The 18,565-nt window shown below is 37.5% G+C and overlaps 1 protein-coding gene across 1 annotated transcript in view; it reads left to right on the top strand.

Moving 5' to 3' along the window:
• PRKCI (protein kinase C iota) overlaps positions 1-18,565 on the top strand; it is a 70,360-nt gene that overhangs the window by 14,233 nt on the left and 37,562 nt on the right. Inside the window, exon 2 of the mRNA XM_015088551.3 lies at positions 1,410-1,531. Within this exon, the coding sequence (XP_014944037.1) occupies positions 1,410-1,531 (122 nt within the window). The remainder of the gene's footprint in view (positions 1-1,409; positions 1,532-18,565) is intronic.

Below are 18,565 nucleotides of genomic sequence, written 5' to 3'. Positions count from 1 at the left end.
GTGTTGGTTGCTAGGAATATAATGAACAAAATAAAACCCCTGCTTTCACCAAACTTACATTCTAGCTGGGGTAGATGGTAGACTATAAACATTGGTTTACCTGCTCAAGTAGTAGAAGAGGTTGGTCAGAGAGGTAGCTAGGGTCTTGTAGACTCCACTAGGGACTTTGGATTTTACTCTTCATGAGACAGAAAGGCATTTGAAGAGTTTAAAACAGAAAGGACATGAACTACATTAATTTTGTAAAACCGTTAGGACAGAATTTGACACATAGGCATCACTCTATAAATTTTTATTAGAGTCCTTCAGTCTGTTTGACTTACATTTGAAAGGTGATTGTGTCTGGCTACTGAGTGGAGATGTGATCATAGGGAGCCTTCTCCTCACTCCTTGGAGGAAGTCCCAGGCCTCTGCTCTAAAACAGTTTGTTGCGGTTTAAATTTTATACTAAATAGCCACTACGTAGATTTATTTGAATACTGTTGCTTATCTAACACTAATACAAACAAATACACATTTATGTCTGTTCCTATGTTCTTTGGGTATCTACCTAAAATATTAGTCTTATTTTAAACCCAATTTTGGCAAATGGGAATTCTTTGGGAAATGGTGAAAATGAAGGTGTGAGGTCTAAAAATCATGCCACACGAAGAATGGGTGATGGCCTCATGGGTGGTTAATTTGTGGAAGTGAGGGCTGGGGAAGAGGACTTGACAGATCTTGGTCAAATTATTGAAGAGCTGTTTCTTAGATGAAGGGTGGACTTTTGGGGGAGGGGAGATCTGCAACCTGTGATTGGAACAGATTTCAGTTAAATATAAGGCAGAAGTTCATCAATAATAGAGCTGTTCATCTGCGGAGTGCAGTGCCTCACAAAAGAGTGAGCTTTTGATAACAAAATTAAAGCCAAAGTGGGACAACCATCAGAGCAGTTAGGGTGGCCTACCTGAATGAGAAGGGAGATTGAATGAAAGTTTCTCACAAATCCACTATTTTTACTTTTTTTTCTACTAAGTTATTTATTTTGAGAGAGAAAAAGCATGAGAGGGGCAGAGAGAGAAGGAAAATCCCAAAGAGAGAAATCCCAAGCAGGCTCCATGCTGTCAGCACAGAGCCCGATGTGGGGCTTGAACTCACAAACCGTGAGATCATGACCTGAGCTGACACCAAGAGTCAGACGCCCAACCAACTGAGCCACCAAGGCGCCCCCACTATTTTTACTTTTAAGCATTATTTAATATGGATTTTTTGTTTTTACTTTATGGAGATAGTTTACCGGAAGCAATGCATGTTGAGGCACTCACAAAATAACTGATGTTCATCTGATTTTCAGGCACTTAGTGTTATGTAGAGTTTCATTAGTTTTGGTCATTGTCAGACTTAAAACTCCTTTTTTTTTTTTTTTTCAGGGATATCATGATAACACATTTTGAACCTTCAATCTCCTTTGAGGGCCTTTGCAGTGAGGTTCGAGACATGTGTTCTTTTGACAACGAACAGCTTTTCACCATGAAATGGATCGATGAGGAAGGTGAGTGGTAAAGAGAGGGCTGCCTGTGTAAGCATTGATTTAAGATACTATTTTGTCATTTGTTTTCTTTTTTAAAGTTTATTTATTTTGAGAGAGAGAAAGAGAGTATGTGCACACACGCATGAGTTGGGAAGGGGCAGAGAGAGAATCCCAAGCAAGTTCTGCACTGACGACTCAGAGTTCCATCCCACAAACTGTGAGATCATGACCTGAGCTGAAATCAAGAGTCGGATGCTTAATCAACTAAGCCACCCAGGCACCCCTGTCATTTGTTTTTAAAATGTAGTAAAAGTTCAAATTAATTAGGACTATTAGGTATATTAGAAATTCTATGTTATTCTTATTTTGCTTCAAGCACTTAAATAAAAAGAATACCAAAGGGTACAATCTTTGTTTTGTCCTTTTTACTCCAAAATAGAGTGAAATTAATGTGACTTGTTTTCCACCATTAATGTAAACATCTCATCAAATAGTGTTACATTTTGCTTTAATTTTGAAGATGAGTATTGTCTTATATTTTAGAGATTACCTTCAATAATCTGGCAGTGTTTTTTTGCTGAGTACTGTAAATACTTCAAAGAAAGTGCTGCAGAATAAAAGTGATTGTGATAGGCATGATTTCAGAGGTGGTGGCAGAGACTTGATACCTTAATGACTTGGACTCAGAAAACATCTATTGAACATCTGTGTGCTGAAGATAGAAATTTTCTTTCTTTTTTTTTTTTTAATTTTTTTAATGTTTATTTCTGAGACAGAGAAAGACAAAGCATGAGTGGGGGAGGGACAGAGAGAGAGAGGGAGACACAGAATCAGGAGCAAGCTCCAGGCTCTGAGCTGTCAGCATAGAGCCGGACACAGTGCTCGAACTCCCAAACCATGAGATCATGACCTGAGCCAAAGTCAGACGCTCAACTGACTGAGCCACCCTGGCGCCTCTAAGATAGAAATTTTCTATATTCACACTCATAGTCTCATAGGGAGATGGACATGTAAATAACAAATGTGATAAGTTGAACATAAGTGCATAGGCATCTTGGAATCCAAAAGAACCAACATCTCCATGTCCTTGAAATATTTGTGACATTTGGACTAAAAATAAAGAGTAGAAGTTTTTGAAGTGGAGGAGGTGAGGGGAAAACCACTTTTGATGAAGAATTAAAAAAGAGACGGAGGTGTGAAGAACATGGTATTTGTGGAAGAGCAGTAATTCACTAAATTAAAGTGCAAGGTGTAGAGAGGTGTGGATGAGGGCTAGATCCTTGCTCCTTGGTGCAGTCTGCAAATTTTTGGAAAATGGGACTCTCAGGCCCCATCACAGATCCCTGGATCTGAACCTACACTTTAATAGGAACTCCAGGTGAGTGGCATACATATTTTTTTAAGTTTATTTATTAAAAATAAAGTTTATTTATTTGAGAGAGATCACACACATGCACGCATGTGCAAGCATGAGTTGGGGAGGGACGGAGAGGGAGAGAGATTCCCATGCAGGCTCCAACCTCTCAGCACAGAGCCTGATAGCAGGGCTCAGTCTCTTGAACCGGGAGATCATGACTTGAGCAGAAATCAAGAGTCAGATGCTTAACTGACTGAGCCACCCAGGTGCCCCAAGTTGCATGAATATTAAACTTTGAGAAGCTTAGGATTCAATCCTGGAAGCCTTTGCAAACCACATAAGATTTTATCTTACATGATGGAACGTCATTGAAGTATAGTTTAAAGATACCCTAATTAGGGGCGCTTGGGTGGCTCAGTTGATCGGTCTTCCAACTCTTGATTTTGGCTCAGGTCATGCATGATCTCATTATTTGTGGGATCACCTGCATCTGATTTTTCCGCTGACAGTGTGGAGCCTGCTTGGGATTCTCTCTCTGCCCCTTCCCTGTGCACGCCTACTCACTCTCTCTCTCTCAAAATAAACATTAAAAAAAACGAAGACACCTTATATATACTAGTTTTGTATTATGACTTTCTCTTAATTGTAATGTGAATGGAATTTCATTTTAAGGAATGTCATAATATTTAGCTCAATATTTGGGACATTTCTGTGTTTTCTGATGTGAAAAGCACTGGAAAGATATCCCAACTCCAAGCTATAGATAAACTCAAACGCATTGTCATTTTCTAAAGACATTTTTTATTTGATTTTATTTATTTATTTTTAAATGCTTATTTATTTTTGAGAGAGAGCGTGAGAAAAAGAGGGGAAGAGAGAGGGAGACAGAGGATCAGAAGCAGGCTCTGTGCTGACAGCAGAAAGCCTGATGTGGGGCTTGAACTCATGAACTGAGAGATCATGACCTGAGCTGAAGTCAGACTGCTTAACCGACTGAGTCACCCAGGTGCCCCAAGACATTTTTTTAAAAAAGGTTTTTAAAAAAATTTTTTTAATGTTTATTTATTTTTTATTTTATTTTTTTCTTTATTTATTTTTTAAAATTTACATCCAAATTAGTTAGCATATAGTGCAACAATGATTTCAGGAGTAGATTCCTTAGTGCCCCTTACCCATTTAGCCCATCCCCCCTCCCACAACCCCTCCAGTAACCCTCAGTTTGTTCTCCGTATTTATGAGTCTCTTCTGTTTTGTCCCCCTCCCTGTTTTTATATTATTTTTGTTTCCCTTCCCTTATGTTCATCTGTTTTGTCTCTTAAAGTCCTCATATGAGTGACGTCATATGATTTTTGTCTTTCTCTGACTAATCTCACTTAGTATAACACCCTCCAGTTCCATCCACGTAGCTGCAAATGGCAAGATTTCATTCTTTTTGATTGCCGACTCATATTCCATTGTATATATACACCACATCTTCTTTATCCATTCATCCATCGATGGACATTTGGGCTCTTTCTATACTTTGGCTATTGTTGATAGTGCTGCTGTAAACATTGGGGTACATGTGTCCTTTCTAAATAGCACACCTGTATCCCTTGGATAAATGCCTGGTAGTGCAATTGCTGGGTCGTAGGGTAGTTCTATTTTTAGTTTTTTGAGGAACCTCCATACTGTTTTCCAGAGTGGCTGCACCAGCTTACATTCCCAGTGTTTATTTTATTTTTGAGAGAGAGAGAGAGAGAGAGAGAGAGAGAGACTGTGAACAGGAGAGGGGCAGAGAGAGAGGGAGACACGGAACCCAAAGCAGCCTCCAGGCTCTGATCTGTCAGCATGAGCCCAACGCAGGGCTCGAACTCGTGGTGAGATCATGACCTGAGCTGAAGTTTAATGCTTAAACCACTGGTGCCCCTAAAACAGTTTTATTTATTTAATTGCTGTACTCAGTGTGGGGCTCGAACTCATGACCCCGAGATGAAGAGTCACACATTCCTCAGACTGAGCCAGGTAGGCACCCCTTTAAAGACATTTTTAAAAGTTTTTCTAAAGTAATTCATGTACTTATGTTGGACAAGGTTTCATTTCAACGTGCATGAAATTACATCATTACCTTTTTTTTTTTTTTTTTTTTTTTTTGAGAGAGAGAGAGAGATAGAGAGTGTGTGAGAGGGGGAAGGGCAGAGGAAGAGAAAGAGAGAATCTTTAGCAGGTTCCATGCCCAGGAAGGAGCCTGATGTGGAGCTCTATGACCATGAGATCATGACCTGAGTGGAAATCAACCAAGAATCGGATACTTAACCGACTGAGACACTCAGGTGCCCACCACCCTTACCTTTTTAAGCACTGTATAATATTCCATATTGTAGATATTTCATGATTTATTTAACCCTTTATTGATGGATATTTGGACTATTTCCAATGTTTTTGCTACCATAAGACAATACATAATGCACATCTTTATATGTAATTTTGTGCTATTATATGGGAGTCTCTCTGTAGCCAATTCATAGAATATGCCCTTCATAAATCTTGGTAGCTAGTGACAATTTGCTATCAAAAAAGGTTTGAACCAGTATATGGCACAGCTACATTGAATGAGAGCATCTCTTCACTCATGCCCTTGCCACCTCAGATATTATGAGTTTAACTTTTTTTCTTGGGATCTGATCAGTGAAATACTAGCTTGGTCTTTTAAATTCTGTATTATTCAAGGGTAAGACTGAATATCTTTATTCAACCACTTTAATCTTTAAATAAATATTTATTAATAATTCTATATTAATAGCCATATATTATATATTAATTAAATATTAAATTTAATCTTTAAATCTTGTTGATTCTAAATGGTGTGGATATCTCACAGTGTATCTTCAGGCTGAAAATGAGACTATATAATTTAGAATTTAGCATAGTACATACAATATAGTTAGCATCAATAGTTTGATCATTATCATGAGCTAATGTTATTCTCGTTTTTTTAAAGTAAGCTCTATACTCAGTGTGGGGTTTGAACTCACAACCCCGAGATCAAGAGCCTCATGCTCCACCAACTGAACAGCCCCAGTGTTATTCTCAATTTTAATTCTGTGCTGATCACTTCATGCCATTTACTTGCCACTTAGGGTTTTTTCAGTTGGTGGTTTTCAAATTCATGCACATAGGAATCACAGATAATGCATTTTATTAAAAGAAATTGATATAGAAATAATCCATTAAAATTTTTTTTATTGTACTCTTATACTTTGTAATGTCTTTACCTGGGCAGCTCTGTTCCCAGATTGTTACACTGCTCTTTCCTGTCATTCAGGTTACTCAAATGTCCTGTCTCCAAGAAGCCTTTCACTTCTATTCACTTTGTATCTTATTTATATGGTAGAATGTAAGCTCCATGAGAACAGAGTTCTTGTCTTTGCCATGGAGCTCCAAAGCCTAGAGCAGTATGGTACACTCAAAAAACATTTGCGAATTGTACAGAAGGCTAATAGCAAGCCTTCCCACAGTGTAGTTTTATGTTTGTTATTAGAGATTTAAGCATGGGGGGTTGTGGTTTATTCTATTTTTCCTAACATAAAAGCATCTTTTAATTAACAGGTGCACATAGTAAATTAAATTAATTATCTGATGAAACAGTCTTATCCTATTATAATGCAATTCAAAGTTCTTTCTCTCTAAATAGCTGTTAAGTGTCCTAATTTTCTGGGGAAAACTACAAAACTATAGCCCCATCCAAGGTGTGTTGAGTCCCATGTGATCCTTCTTACCCTGGTTAATTGTGATACCAGTCTTTTCTTAATTTTAGGTATATAGAACCAGTAGTAATTATTTTTAAGCTCCTTGCAATTATTTTTCAGTTGTAATTGTGTTGCCTTTATTTTTAGCCATATAAGCATGGGGGTTTGCTTATGTGGAGAAAAAATTCTCTCTAGAATCACTGGAAGACAGGACTATAATTTCTCTGGTTTATGAGAAACACTTTCTAGAAGCTAATCTTTTAATTGTGGGATTTTATATTAGGGCGAGTAATGATCATAAGCTTGCTTCATTTCTTTAAGTAGATTTATGACAACTGTTCTTTTTCCTTGTGTTTAAAACCAGTTTTAATGATTTGTTTTGATGTGCCTGTGGGAAAACTGGTTTGCTTAATCTAACTAAACATTTTAGAATGAATAGTAATTTTGTAACAATTGTACCTCCCTTCTCATGTGGGGAAAGAATATGGGGCAGAGAATGATAAATGACTTTATAGTTCATCATATTTTAATTGAGACTGTTTTTCCATAAGGATGTGCTTTAAAAAAAATTTTTTTTATTGGTTATTTATTTTTGAGAAAGAGAGAGCAACTAGGGGAGGGGCAGAGAGAGAGGGGGAGAGAGGGAGACACAGAATCCGAAGCAGGCTCCAGGCCCTCAGCTGTCAGCACAGAGCCTGATGCGGGGCTCGAACTCACGAAACAGGAGATCATAACCTGAGTCGAAGTCGAACGCTTAACCGACTGAGCCACCCAGGCACCCCAAATATTAAGTATTTTCTACATTTCTTTTTTTTCTTAAGTTTATTTATTTGTTTTGAGAGACAGAACGTGCTTGTGCACTTGTGTGAGGCAAGGTGGGTGGAGGGGCAGAGAGGGAGAGAGAATCCCAAACAGGCCTTGCAACTGCAGAGCCTGATGAGGGCTTGAACTCACAAACCATGAGATCGTGACCTCTGTCCCTCTCCCCGACTTGTGCTTTCTCTTTCTCAAAATAAGTAAGTAAGTAAGTAAATAAGTAAGTAAGTAAGTAAATAAATAAATAAATAAATAAATAAATAAAAAATAGTGCATGTTAACAAAAATATTGATTTGTTTGAAGGAAAAAAATGTCTCTGTGGATCCTCAGATCCCCCTAATAGCCGCTCTAAACAAATTGATGATCTTTTCATGTGAATGTACAACTAGAAGGTATAGGGTAACACGTTTTTTCTTTCTTACAAGTAGCCAAATACTGTACAAGCTGCTATTTAACCCACTTTTTCCTTTAACATCTTGTGGATATCTTTCTGTATCAGTGTATGTAGATTTATATAACGTTTATATAATGTGACTGTCCGTAACTTTTTTTATCATCATTCAAGAAATTTGATACATATTATTTAACATATGGTCCATATTTAATTTTTTAAATATCCTTTTTCAGTTTCTTTTTCATTTTTCTAGAACTTTTTCCCCCTGGATATAATCAATATTTATGTGGTGTTTTTGGCTCTCATGTTTCTTTGGTTTCTTTCTTTCTTTCTTTCTTTCGTTCGTTCGTTCGTTCTTTCTTTTTTAAATTTTTATTTAGTTTATTTTTTTACTTTACATCCACGTTAGTTAGCATATAGTGCAACAATGATTTCAATAATGGATTCCTTAATGCCCCTTACCCATTTAGCCCATCCCCGCTCCCACAACCCCTCCAGTAACCCTCTGTTTGTTCTTCATATTTAAGATACTCTTATGTTTTTGTCCCTCTCCCTGTCTTTATATTATTTTTGCTTCCCTTCCCTTATGTTCATCTGTTTTGTGTCTTAAAGTCCTCATATGAGTGAAGTCATATGATATTTCATATGATATTTGTCTTTCTCTGATGGACTAATTTTGCTTAACATATACCCTCAAGTTCCATCCACATAGTTGCTAATGGCAAGATTTCATTCTTTTTGATTGCCAAATAATACTCCATTGTATTACATCTTCTTTATCCATTCATCCATCTTCTTTATCCATTCATCCATTGATAGACATTTGGGCTCTTTCCATACTTAGGCTATTGTTGATCGTGCTGCTATAAATATTGGAGTGCATGTGCCCCTTTGAAACAGCTTACCTGTATCCCTTGGATAAACACCAGTAGTGCAATTGCTGGGGCGTAAGGTAGTTCTATTTTTAATTTTTTGAGGAACCTCAATAGTGTTTTCCAGAGTGGCCGCACCAGTTTGCATTCCCAGTGTGGTGGGGCATAATTTATTTAATCCTCCTTTGATGGATATTTGAATTATTTGTAGTGTATAAAAAATATTAGTGCAGAAAATATCTTTGTGCATATGTTTTTTGGGCACCTGCACTGTATTATTTATAGGGTGAATTGCCTAGAACTGATGTCCAAAAATATTGTACCTTTTGTTATATTTTTCAGCAATAGCATATGTAAGTTATTTACAGCCTGTAAAAGACTATGTGAGGGAAAAAATAGATGATTTGCAGAGAGTGGGAGAGGATATAATTTGGATGTAGTTCTTTGTTTTTTTTTATTAAAAATTTTTTTAATGTTTGTTTATTTTTGAGAGAGAGACAGAGTATGTGTGGGGTAGGAGCAGAGAGAGAGAGGGAGACCCAGAATCCGAAGCAGGCTCTAGGCTCTGAACTGTCAGCACAGAGCCTGATGCAAGGCCTGTACTCAAGAACCATGAGATCATGACCTGAGCTGAAGTCAGACGCTTGCCTACTGAGCCACCCAGGCACCCCTGGATGTAGTTCTTTAATTCATGTTACTGTTGGGTTCAGTAGGTGAGATTCATGGAAATTTGAAATGCAGGTAAGCATTCTTTGACATAAAGAGTATACGTGGAGTGTTTCTGAATCTGCGAGGTTAAACGATTAAATCTGATGTGTTCATAGAGTGGACAATTGAATGTCAAGATGTAACAAAACCATACTCAGGATGGAAGGAAACATTTCATATGATATTTTACAAACATCTTTTAAAAAATATTTAGTGTTTATTTCTTGAGAGAGAGAGAGAGAGAGAGAGAGAGAGAGTGCAATTAGGGAAGGGGCAGAGAGAGAGGGAAACAGAATCTGAAATAGGCTCCAAGCTTTGAGCCTTTAGCACAGAGCCCAGTGAGGGGCTCGAACCCGCAAACCACGAGATCATGACCTGAGCTGAAGTTGGATGCTCAACTGACTGAGCCACCCACGCGCCCTGGTATTTTCCAAACATCCTTCATCTGATTTTCTTTTAGCTGGTGTGTTAGGAGCTTCATACTTTTTCTCTACCACCCCACATTGTATATTGACACTGTATATTAAGTGGCAAACATGTCAGAAGGAACAGTGAGGAGAAAACTTTCTGACTGAATGTATGTTCAGTGTGATGTCAGGTACCTAGGTAGCAGTATTATGGATCCAAACCTGAAAATTAAAAAATGAAAATTGACATCAATAAGAAAAAAATCTACGTACTCCTTGAGCAGATCTTGCCTTGTCATTGGTATTTTCCTTTCGCTTAGAGAACTTCTTTTAACATTTCCTATAGTAGAGGTTTGCTTTTGATTTATTCTCTCCTCTTTTTCATGTCTTTATTTTCACCTTTAAAAAATGGTTTTATTGAGGCATACCTGACACACAATACATTGTACACGTTAATATTAAAAGTGTGCAATTTGATGAGTTTTGACACTCAGGAAACCATCACCACAAGTGAGATGGAGACCGTATCCGTTACCCCCAAGTGTTTCTGTATGCTTCGCAGTTCCTCACCCCTACCCATCCATCCCAAGCAACTACTGATTTGTTGGCTGTCACTGTTGATTAGTTTGCGTTTTCTAGAGCTTTATAGGAATGGAATCATACAGTATGTACTCTTTTTTTGTGGGGGCGGGGACTGGTCTGGCTTCTTTCATTTGGCAAAATTATTGATAATGTGTATTGTGTGTATCAGTAGTTCATTTCTTTTTATTGCTGAGTGGTATTCCATTATGTGGATCTACCACAGTTTATTTATGTGTTCCTCTGTTGATGGACATTGAGGTTGTTTCCAGTCTGGGGCTATTACGAATAAAACTTCTTGGCAATCATGTATAAGTCTTTGTATAGATATATTTTCTTTTCTCATGGGCATATGTCTAGAACTGGAATGAATGGCTGGATTATATGGTCTATAAATACCATTTTTTTAAAATAAAGTAGGAAAAGAAATATTTGAAAAAGAGATGAAGTGAGGTATTGTACCTCAGGCAGATTCTCGGGCTGATGATTTTTAGAGACGAGTTTACATGGCAGTTGAGGGTCTGGAAATTGATACTGTTTTCTTTCTTTCTTTCTTTCTTTCTTTTCTTTCTTTTCTTTCTTTTCTTTCTTTTCTTTCTTTCTTTCTCTTTCTTTCGAGAGCATGTGCACATGCAGGGGAGAGGCAGAGAGAGAGAATTCCAAGCACGCTCTGGGCTTCTGCCCAGAGCCCGATGCAGGGCTTGATCCCACAAACCACGAGATCATGACCTGGGCTGAAATCAAGAGTCGGACCCTTAACCGGCTGAACCACCCAGGTGTCCCTGTGAATTGATACCTTTTAAAAACTGTCTCTGCCTGGTCATCATTGGAAAGTCTTCCTACACTCCCAGGGGTAGAGTACTCCACACAGAAGACAGCTAGATGACTTAGAGAAGTACTCAAGTATTTCTTTTAGTTCTGGCCTCTGCCCCAGCTCTGTGCTTTAGGTCTTCTGCCTGGTAAATTCTGGCTGCTGCCACTTATATAGCAGGCTGTATGGATGCCTGACAGGCAGAGGGATCAAATGGGGGCCCACATAGGAGAAATCCCTTGCAGTGGTAGGATGGAGATGAGTTAAAAGGTGAGGCAAGCAAGAGTGGCCGTATGAGCCTGATAAGGCACCAGGACTCCCAAACTTGTGCTTTGTTCTATGGTGAGGTCTGGCCTTCTTGTTGGCATGTCCATCTCTGATTACATTGTCTTCCTTCCCTTTCTAAGGGACAACTACTACCATAGGTTAAGTTTATAATGAAACTTTTCTCACCCATATCCCTTCATCCCCAGGGAACCACTAATATGCCTTCTGTCACTATTCTATATATATAAATAACAAAGTAGTGCTTTTATGTGCTATTCAATTAATATAAATGGCATTATTCTGAAGCACATGTTCTGAAACTGCCTTTTTTCACTGGGCATTGTCTTGTCTCTATGCACATTATTCATGCGCATAGAGAACTAGTGTACTTCTTTTTTTTAATTCTTTTTTTATTGTGGTAAAATATACCTAACATAAAATTTTAACCTTTTTTTAAGTGTACAACTCAGTGATCTTAAGCATATTCATAATTTTATGTAAACATCCCCACCACCCTCTTCCAGAATTTTTTTTTTATCATCCCAAACAAACTCTATACCTATTAACTCCCCCCACTTTCCCCCTCCTCACATGCCTTTCTTATACTTTCTGTCTCTATAAATTTGCCTTTCTGTTCCTACGAATTTCTACTATGAATTTGTCTTTGGGTCACCTTCGTTTTTGAAAGATAGTTTTGCTGAGCAAATAATTCCAGGTTAGCAAATTTGTTTTTGCATTTTGTGCACCGTCTTCTAGCTTGTATTGTCTCTGATGCAAATCTGTGGTCAGTGGCCTTTGTTTTCTATGTAATGTGTCTCTTGGGCTGCCTTTAAGATTTTTCTCTTTATTGTTGGTTTTAAGCAGTTTGATAACGACGGGCCTTAGTTCACTTTTATTCATGTTTTGTGTCTTAAGATTTATTGAGCTTCTTGGATCCGTGGGTTTTTATGGTTTTCATCAAATTTGGAAACATTTTGGCCATTAGCTTTTCAAATTTTTTTTCTGTCACCACATCCCTTTAGGGGACTGTGGTTAACATGAATATTAGGCCTCTTAAGGTGTCATAAAGCTCACTAATGTTCTGTTCTTTTTTTTTCCCAGTCTTTTTCTCTGCATTTCATTTTGGGTAGTTTTATTGCTTGTATTTAAGTTCACCAGTTTTTTCTTCTGCAATGTGTAATCTGCCATTAATCCCATCTAGTATAGTTTTCATTTCAGACGTTGTAGCTTTTATTTCTAAATGTTCAGCTTGGGCCTTTTAAAATATCTTCCATCTTTACTTAACATGCCCAATACCTCCAGCTTCTTGAGCATATATTGGATATAATTATACTAACTTTCAGTAACCATTTCTATAAATTTCTTTCATCTGTCAATTCAGGGTTAATTTCGGTTGATGGATGTTTCTCCTGTTGTAGGTCATATTTTCCTGCTTCTTCACATGCCTGGGTATATTTTATTGGATCCTAGACAATGTGACTTTTGCATTATTGGGTATTGGATATATTTGTAGTTTTATAAATATTTTTGAGTTTTGTTCAGGTATACATTTAAGTGACAGCCGATCCTTTGTTGCTTATTTCCAGTATCTTGAACCATTTTTTTTCACTTGTTTTGTATAGTTTTTTTGTGTTTTAGGTAGAGGGTTAAATCAGTTCTTGTTACTTCATCGTCTCCAGAAGTGGAAGTTGAAGATGGGCAGCTTGATGGGATGGCATATGCTTCTGTAACCACTGATTTCTGCCTCCTAGAAAAAAGGAAGAAACCAGAAATCCATTACTGTTGTGATTGGGCCTAATATTGAAAGGATGACCACCTAAACACTGTAGCATTCTTGAAAAATTTTTGCAAATCTATATTTTAAGCAACGCAACCCTTCAAAGCAGGGAATACATGGACTTTCACAAGTGGTATGTAGTATTCTGAACCCAGTATCCAGAGGTGGAATGGCAGCAGAAAGAAGGTCCGGTGGGAACAAAATGAGTCTAAATCTATGGCAGACTCAAACATCAGGGAGAGGAGTGTTGTGATGCTATCTCAGGCAAATGTTAAGGGTGGCCAACCTTGGTTTTATGCTGTGTAGATTCTTTCAAGTGTGGGGCACTGAACTGAGTCATATGCTGAGATACCTAACATAACTATGTTTTAAGTTCTGCGTCTTGTCAGGTTATTTTGTAAATAATTGAACCTTGCATATTTATTAAATACTTGAGGTCCAGTGCCCTACTTTGGTTCTTTCTCTAGGTGAAAAGAACATGTAGATGCATTGAAAAAAAGACTTGATCTGCTGGTTATAATATACAGATTTTATTACCTTGAAATTCATTGATCTGAGCAGATCTCATTCTGGCTGTATGCCTGTTTTAGGATATGAATATGTACTTTAGTAATAGAGTAGGCTTGCAGAAATAGCTTTTCCTCCCGTCTTTTCTTTCATGATGATTCTTCACGGAATGTTTTGCTTCTGAGTTATGTGCCCTGCTTTATCAGGCATTAAACAGTTGGCCCAAAAAGGTAATACTTGAACCACAGACATGCAGTCCAATAAAAATAAAATAGATTTGGATATACATAATATCAGTAATTAACTCCTATTTTCACACTTCCTTGTGATTATTCAAAAGTGTCGATCTCTAGGTAAATACTGCATACAGGTACTTTACATGGTCTAGGTTTCAACAAACAGCAGGCAGGTATCCGTCTGGCAAAAAGACAATGTCTAGCAGAAGGAAAAGATTGATTTTTTAAAATATGGTTCTAATGATTCTTTATTTTAATTTTTAATTTTTTGTTTTTTAGAGAGAGCATGTACAAGAGTAGAAGGGACAAAGGGAGAGGGAGAGAGAATCTCAGGCAGGCTCCATGGCCAGCGCAGAGCCCAATGACGGGGCTCAGTCGCACAACCCTGAGATCGTGACCTAAGCCAAAATCAAGAGTTAGACGCCCAACTGACCGAGATGCCCAGGCACCCCTGGTTATAATGATACTTTTAACAATAGTTAATTCCATTCATGGCATTTAATCAAAGTGCAATAATAAAAGTCACATGTATAATGGACCAAGCGTACTATGAGTTAACTTTAAAAATATGATCTTTAGTTTTCCCATCATCCTCACAATATAGGTAATGGCCCTCTGTAGAGAGAGATAAATATATATACACACATCTATATACATACGAATGACATACATATATTTCTTATTGTTTAAACACAATCTGAGGTGAGCTTAAATGTATTTAAAATGTATTTAGTTTCCTCACCTGGGGAGTTGTAATTAAATTACAACTTTGTCTAACTGAAAGAATAATTTACACACTTATTGATGTGTGAAATTCTCATTATTTTTATACTGCTTTTTTATTTTTGGCTTACACTTAAATCTACTTCTGTAGAAACAAAAGTTTTTTTAAAGCAATGTCAAAAATGAAATGTAATTATATTGCCTTTCACTTTCATAAATGTGGCAAAATGGGAGAAATTTGCGTACTAAAAAAGTGAGTCTGTGTGTTTATTTCTTTGAGGCAAGCAAAGACAGATTTTGTTTTTGGACTAGACTGTTACTTTGTTATCAGACTCACTTTTATAAAAATGCTGCAGTAAACATTTTTTTCTAAAACAGTCGCACTGAGATATAATTTATTACTTAAAGTGTATAATTCAGTGGTTTTTAGTATATTCACAGCGTTGTGCAACCATCACTGTGATCAATTTCAAAACATTTTGTCACCCAAAACATAAACCCCGTGGTCATTAACATTCACTACCTATTTCCCTCTAGGTTCTTTACCCTCCACAGCCCTTAGATCAAGGTAACTACTGATCCGCTTCGTGTTTCTATACACTTGCCTAATTTAGACATGTCATAGCCATACTTACTCAATTTTGATGGACATTTGGGGTTTTTTTTCACTTTTTGGCTGTTATAACTGGAGTGAACATTTGGTTTCAACTTCTTGTGTGGACATAGGTTTTCATTTCTCTTTGATACCTACCAAGACTGGAACTGCTAAGTCATCTGATAACTGTGTTCCATCTTTTAAGGAGCCCCCATTGTGTTGGCTGAAGTGGCAGCACCATTTTACATTCCCACCAGTAGCATATGAGGATTGATCCCAGTTTCTCTGCATCCTCACCAGTACTTGTTATTGTCAGTATATTGAGCGCTGATCCAAAAATGGTTTATCTGTGTAACATGGTTGGGTCATTTTGACCTCGCTGTTTTTCATCTAGCCACTTGAAGACACCTATAACACCGAGTTATAAAGTGAGCAAATGAGAGCACCGATCTTTCTTTTATGTAGATAATACTCAAACCAGAAAGGGTATTGGAAGAAAAGATTTCATCCGTAGTCACAACGTAAATTTTGTTTTTAAATCTAGGAATAAACTTTCATTTTTTTTTTTTTAAATGTGTATTTATTTGAACCTGAAGAAGCCTCTAGGCTCTGAGCTGCCAGCACGGACGTGGGTGTCAAACCCATGAACTGTGAGATCATGACCTAAGCCACAGTGGGACGCTTAACCGACTGAAGGTTCAGTCTAGGAATAAACTTTAAAGAAATGTGTAGAAACCATATAAAGAAAACTGAAACAGAAACAACTGGATGCCATAAGCAAAACTGTGGATGAATGGGGTGAGGAAGAAGCGTCATGTAAAACGAGAGCTCCCTACAGATGAATCTGTAAAGAGCATGACCCCCCCAGAAATTTCTATTCTTTTTTTTTCATTTCCTTTTTTTTTTTTAACGTTTATTTCTTTTTGAGACAGAGAGAGACAGCATGAACGGGGGAGGGTCAGAGAGAGGGAGACACAGAATCCGAAACAGGCTCCAGGCTCTGAGCTGTCAGCACAGAGCCCGATGTGGGGCTCGAACTCACGGACCACGAGATCATGACCTGAGCCAAAGTCGGCCGCCCAACCGACTGAGCCACCCAGGCGCCCCACCCCCAAAAAAATTTCTAATAGGATGTTTTTAAAACTGACAATTTTATCTGGGAAAATAAACAGGAAAATTCTGGCAAAGGAAATGTAAAGAGGGAAGATTTTTCCTAATTTTGTATGTCAAAAAATACCATAATCACATATATAAGAGTAGTAACAACTGACAGAAAATGTTTGTAACATTTACAGAGGATTGTTATCTCTAATATAAATAATTAGGTCAAAAAGAAATAGATGAAAAATCTACTTAAGGGGGTCTAGATAGCTAATTCATGAATGACAAAAAAAACAGGGGGTGCCTGGGTGGCTCAGTCTTTTAAGTGTCCGACTTTGCCTCAGGTCATGATCTCACTGGCTCTTTAGTTCGGGCCCATGTTGGGCTCTGTGCTAAAAGCTCAGAGCCTGGAGCCTGCTTTGGATTCTGTGTCTCCATCTTTTTCTGCCCCCTTCCCCCCTCCCCCCCACACTCACACTCTGTCTCTCTCTCTCTCTCAAAATTAAATAAACATTAAAAAAATTTATAAATGACAAAACTCAGAAATTACTAACAATTAACGAAACAAAGATTTTAAAAGAAGACATTTTCACCTGTCAGATTAGAAGATACTTAAAATTTAATGATTACTTGTAGGATCTTAGGATAGATACACTTAGTTGACTGCATTTATGATAACCTTTTTGGAGTTACTGTCATCCCAAATTTTGGAATAATTGTCAAAATTTTAAATGGGCACACTTTAAACCAATCAATTATCATGAGAAGTATCATGAGAAGTTATTCAAACATAGGAAAAAATTCATTTCAAGAATATTTACTATTCACTAATAAAAAAGGACTGAAGTACTGATACATGTTACAACATGGATGAACCTTGAAAACATTCCAAGTGAACAAAGACAGACATAAAAGACCACGTATTATGTGATTCCATTTATGAAATGTCCTGAAAAGGCAAATCTTAGATACTGAAAATAGATTAGTGGTTGCCTAGGTCTGGCAGTAGGAGGAGAGGGTTGGGGGCGGGGGGGGGAATGGGGACTGACTGCTAATGGGAAAGGAGCTTTTTTGAGGAGACAATGAAAATGTTCTAAAATTGATTGTATCAAGAGTTGACAGCTCTGTGAACAGACGACCATTATACACTTCAAATAGGTAAATTGAATGCTATGTGAATTGTATCTCAATAAGATAATTATTAAAAATTAGGTTATCTTTAGGCTTTTCATAAAATGTGAAATATTATCCCCTTTAGGTAAGGCTGTTCAGAAGAGGTGGCATTTATTTGTCCTGGGTCTTGTAAGATTCACAGGATTTCAGGATTCAAATTGAAAGATGGTAGTAAGGTGTTTGTTACATAACAAATCACTTCAAAGCCTAGTAGCTTTAAAAAACCCACCACTTTATTTTTTTTTTAGTGATTTTTTTTTTTTTTTTTTTTTTTTTTTTTTTTTTTGTGAGAGAGAGAGAGAAAGAAAGAGAAAGAATCTTAAGCAGGCTACATGCCCAGCACGGAGCCCGACACAGGGCTCGAACCCAGGAACTGTGACATTGTTACCTAAGCAGAAATCAGGAGTCACATGCTTAACTGACTGAGCCACCAGGCGCCCCAGTCCCACCACTTTATTTTGTAATCTCTCACACTGGTCTCAGTTGACTGGCTGTGCTAGTCTCACATGAGGTCTCTCATGCAGTGGCAGTCATATGGCAGCTGGGTCTGGAGTGACATAGAGGCTCATCTGGGATACTGGCCTAGTTGGTTCTCCCTCTCTGTGTAACCTCATCACAATGAGGTGGTGTCTTGTTGATTTTCTTAATGATGAGTGATACTGAACATCTTTTCATGTGCTCATTGACCATTTCTGTATCTTCTTTGGAGAAATGGTCATTTGTTTTTTCCTTGCCTTGCTTTTGGTGTCATAGCCAAGAAATCATTGCCAAATCCAGTGTCATAAAGCTTTCTCCCTATGTTTTCTTCCATGAGTTTTGTACTTTTCACTCTTGCATTTCAGTCTTTGATCAGGTTTGAGTCAATTTTTGTTAATGGTGTAAGATAGAAGCTCAACTTTATTCTTTTGCATACGGTCATGTTTGGATATTTTATTGTGAATTTTTGTTAGTTTTTATAGATATTGTGATCATATTAAGGAATTTTAATCTAGACTTATAAGGA

The sequence above is a fragment of the Acinonyx jubatus genome, chromosome C2 (assembly GCF_027475565.1).
Source record: "Acinonyx jubatus isolate Ajub_Pintada_27869175 chromosome C2, VMU_Ajub_asm_v1.0, whole genome shotgun sequence".
NCBI lineage: Eukaryota > Metazoa > Chordata > Mammalia > Carnivora > Felidae > Acinonyx > Acinonyx jubatus.
The sequence above is the reverse complement of the archived record's forward strand: the minus strand, read 5'-3'. Positions and strand labels throughout refer to the sequence as shown.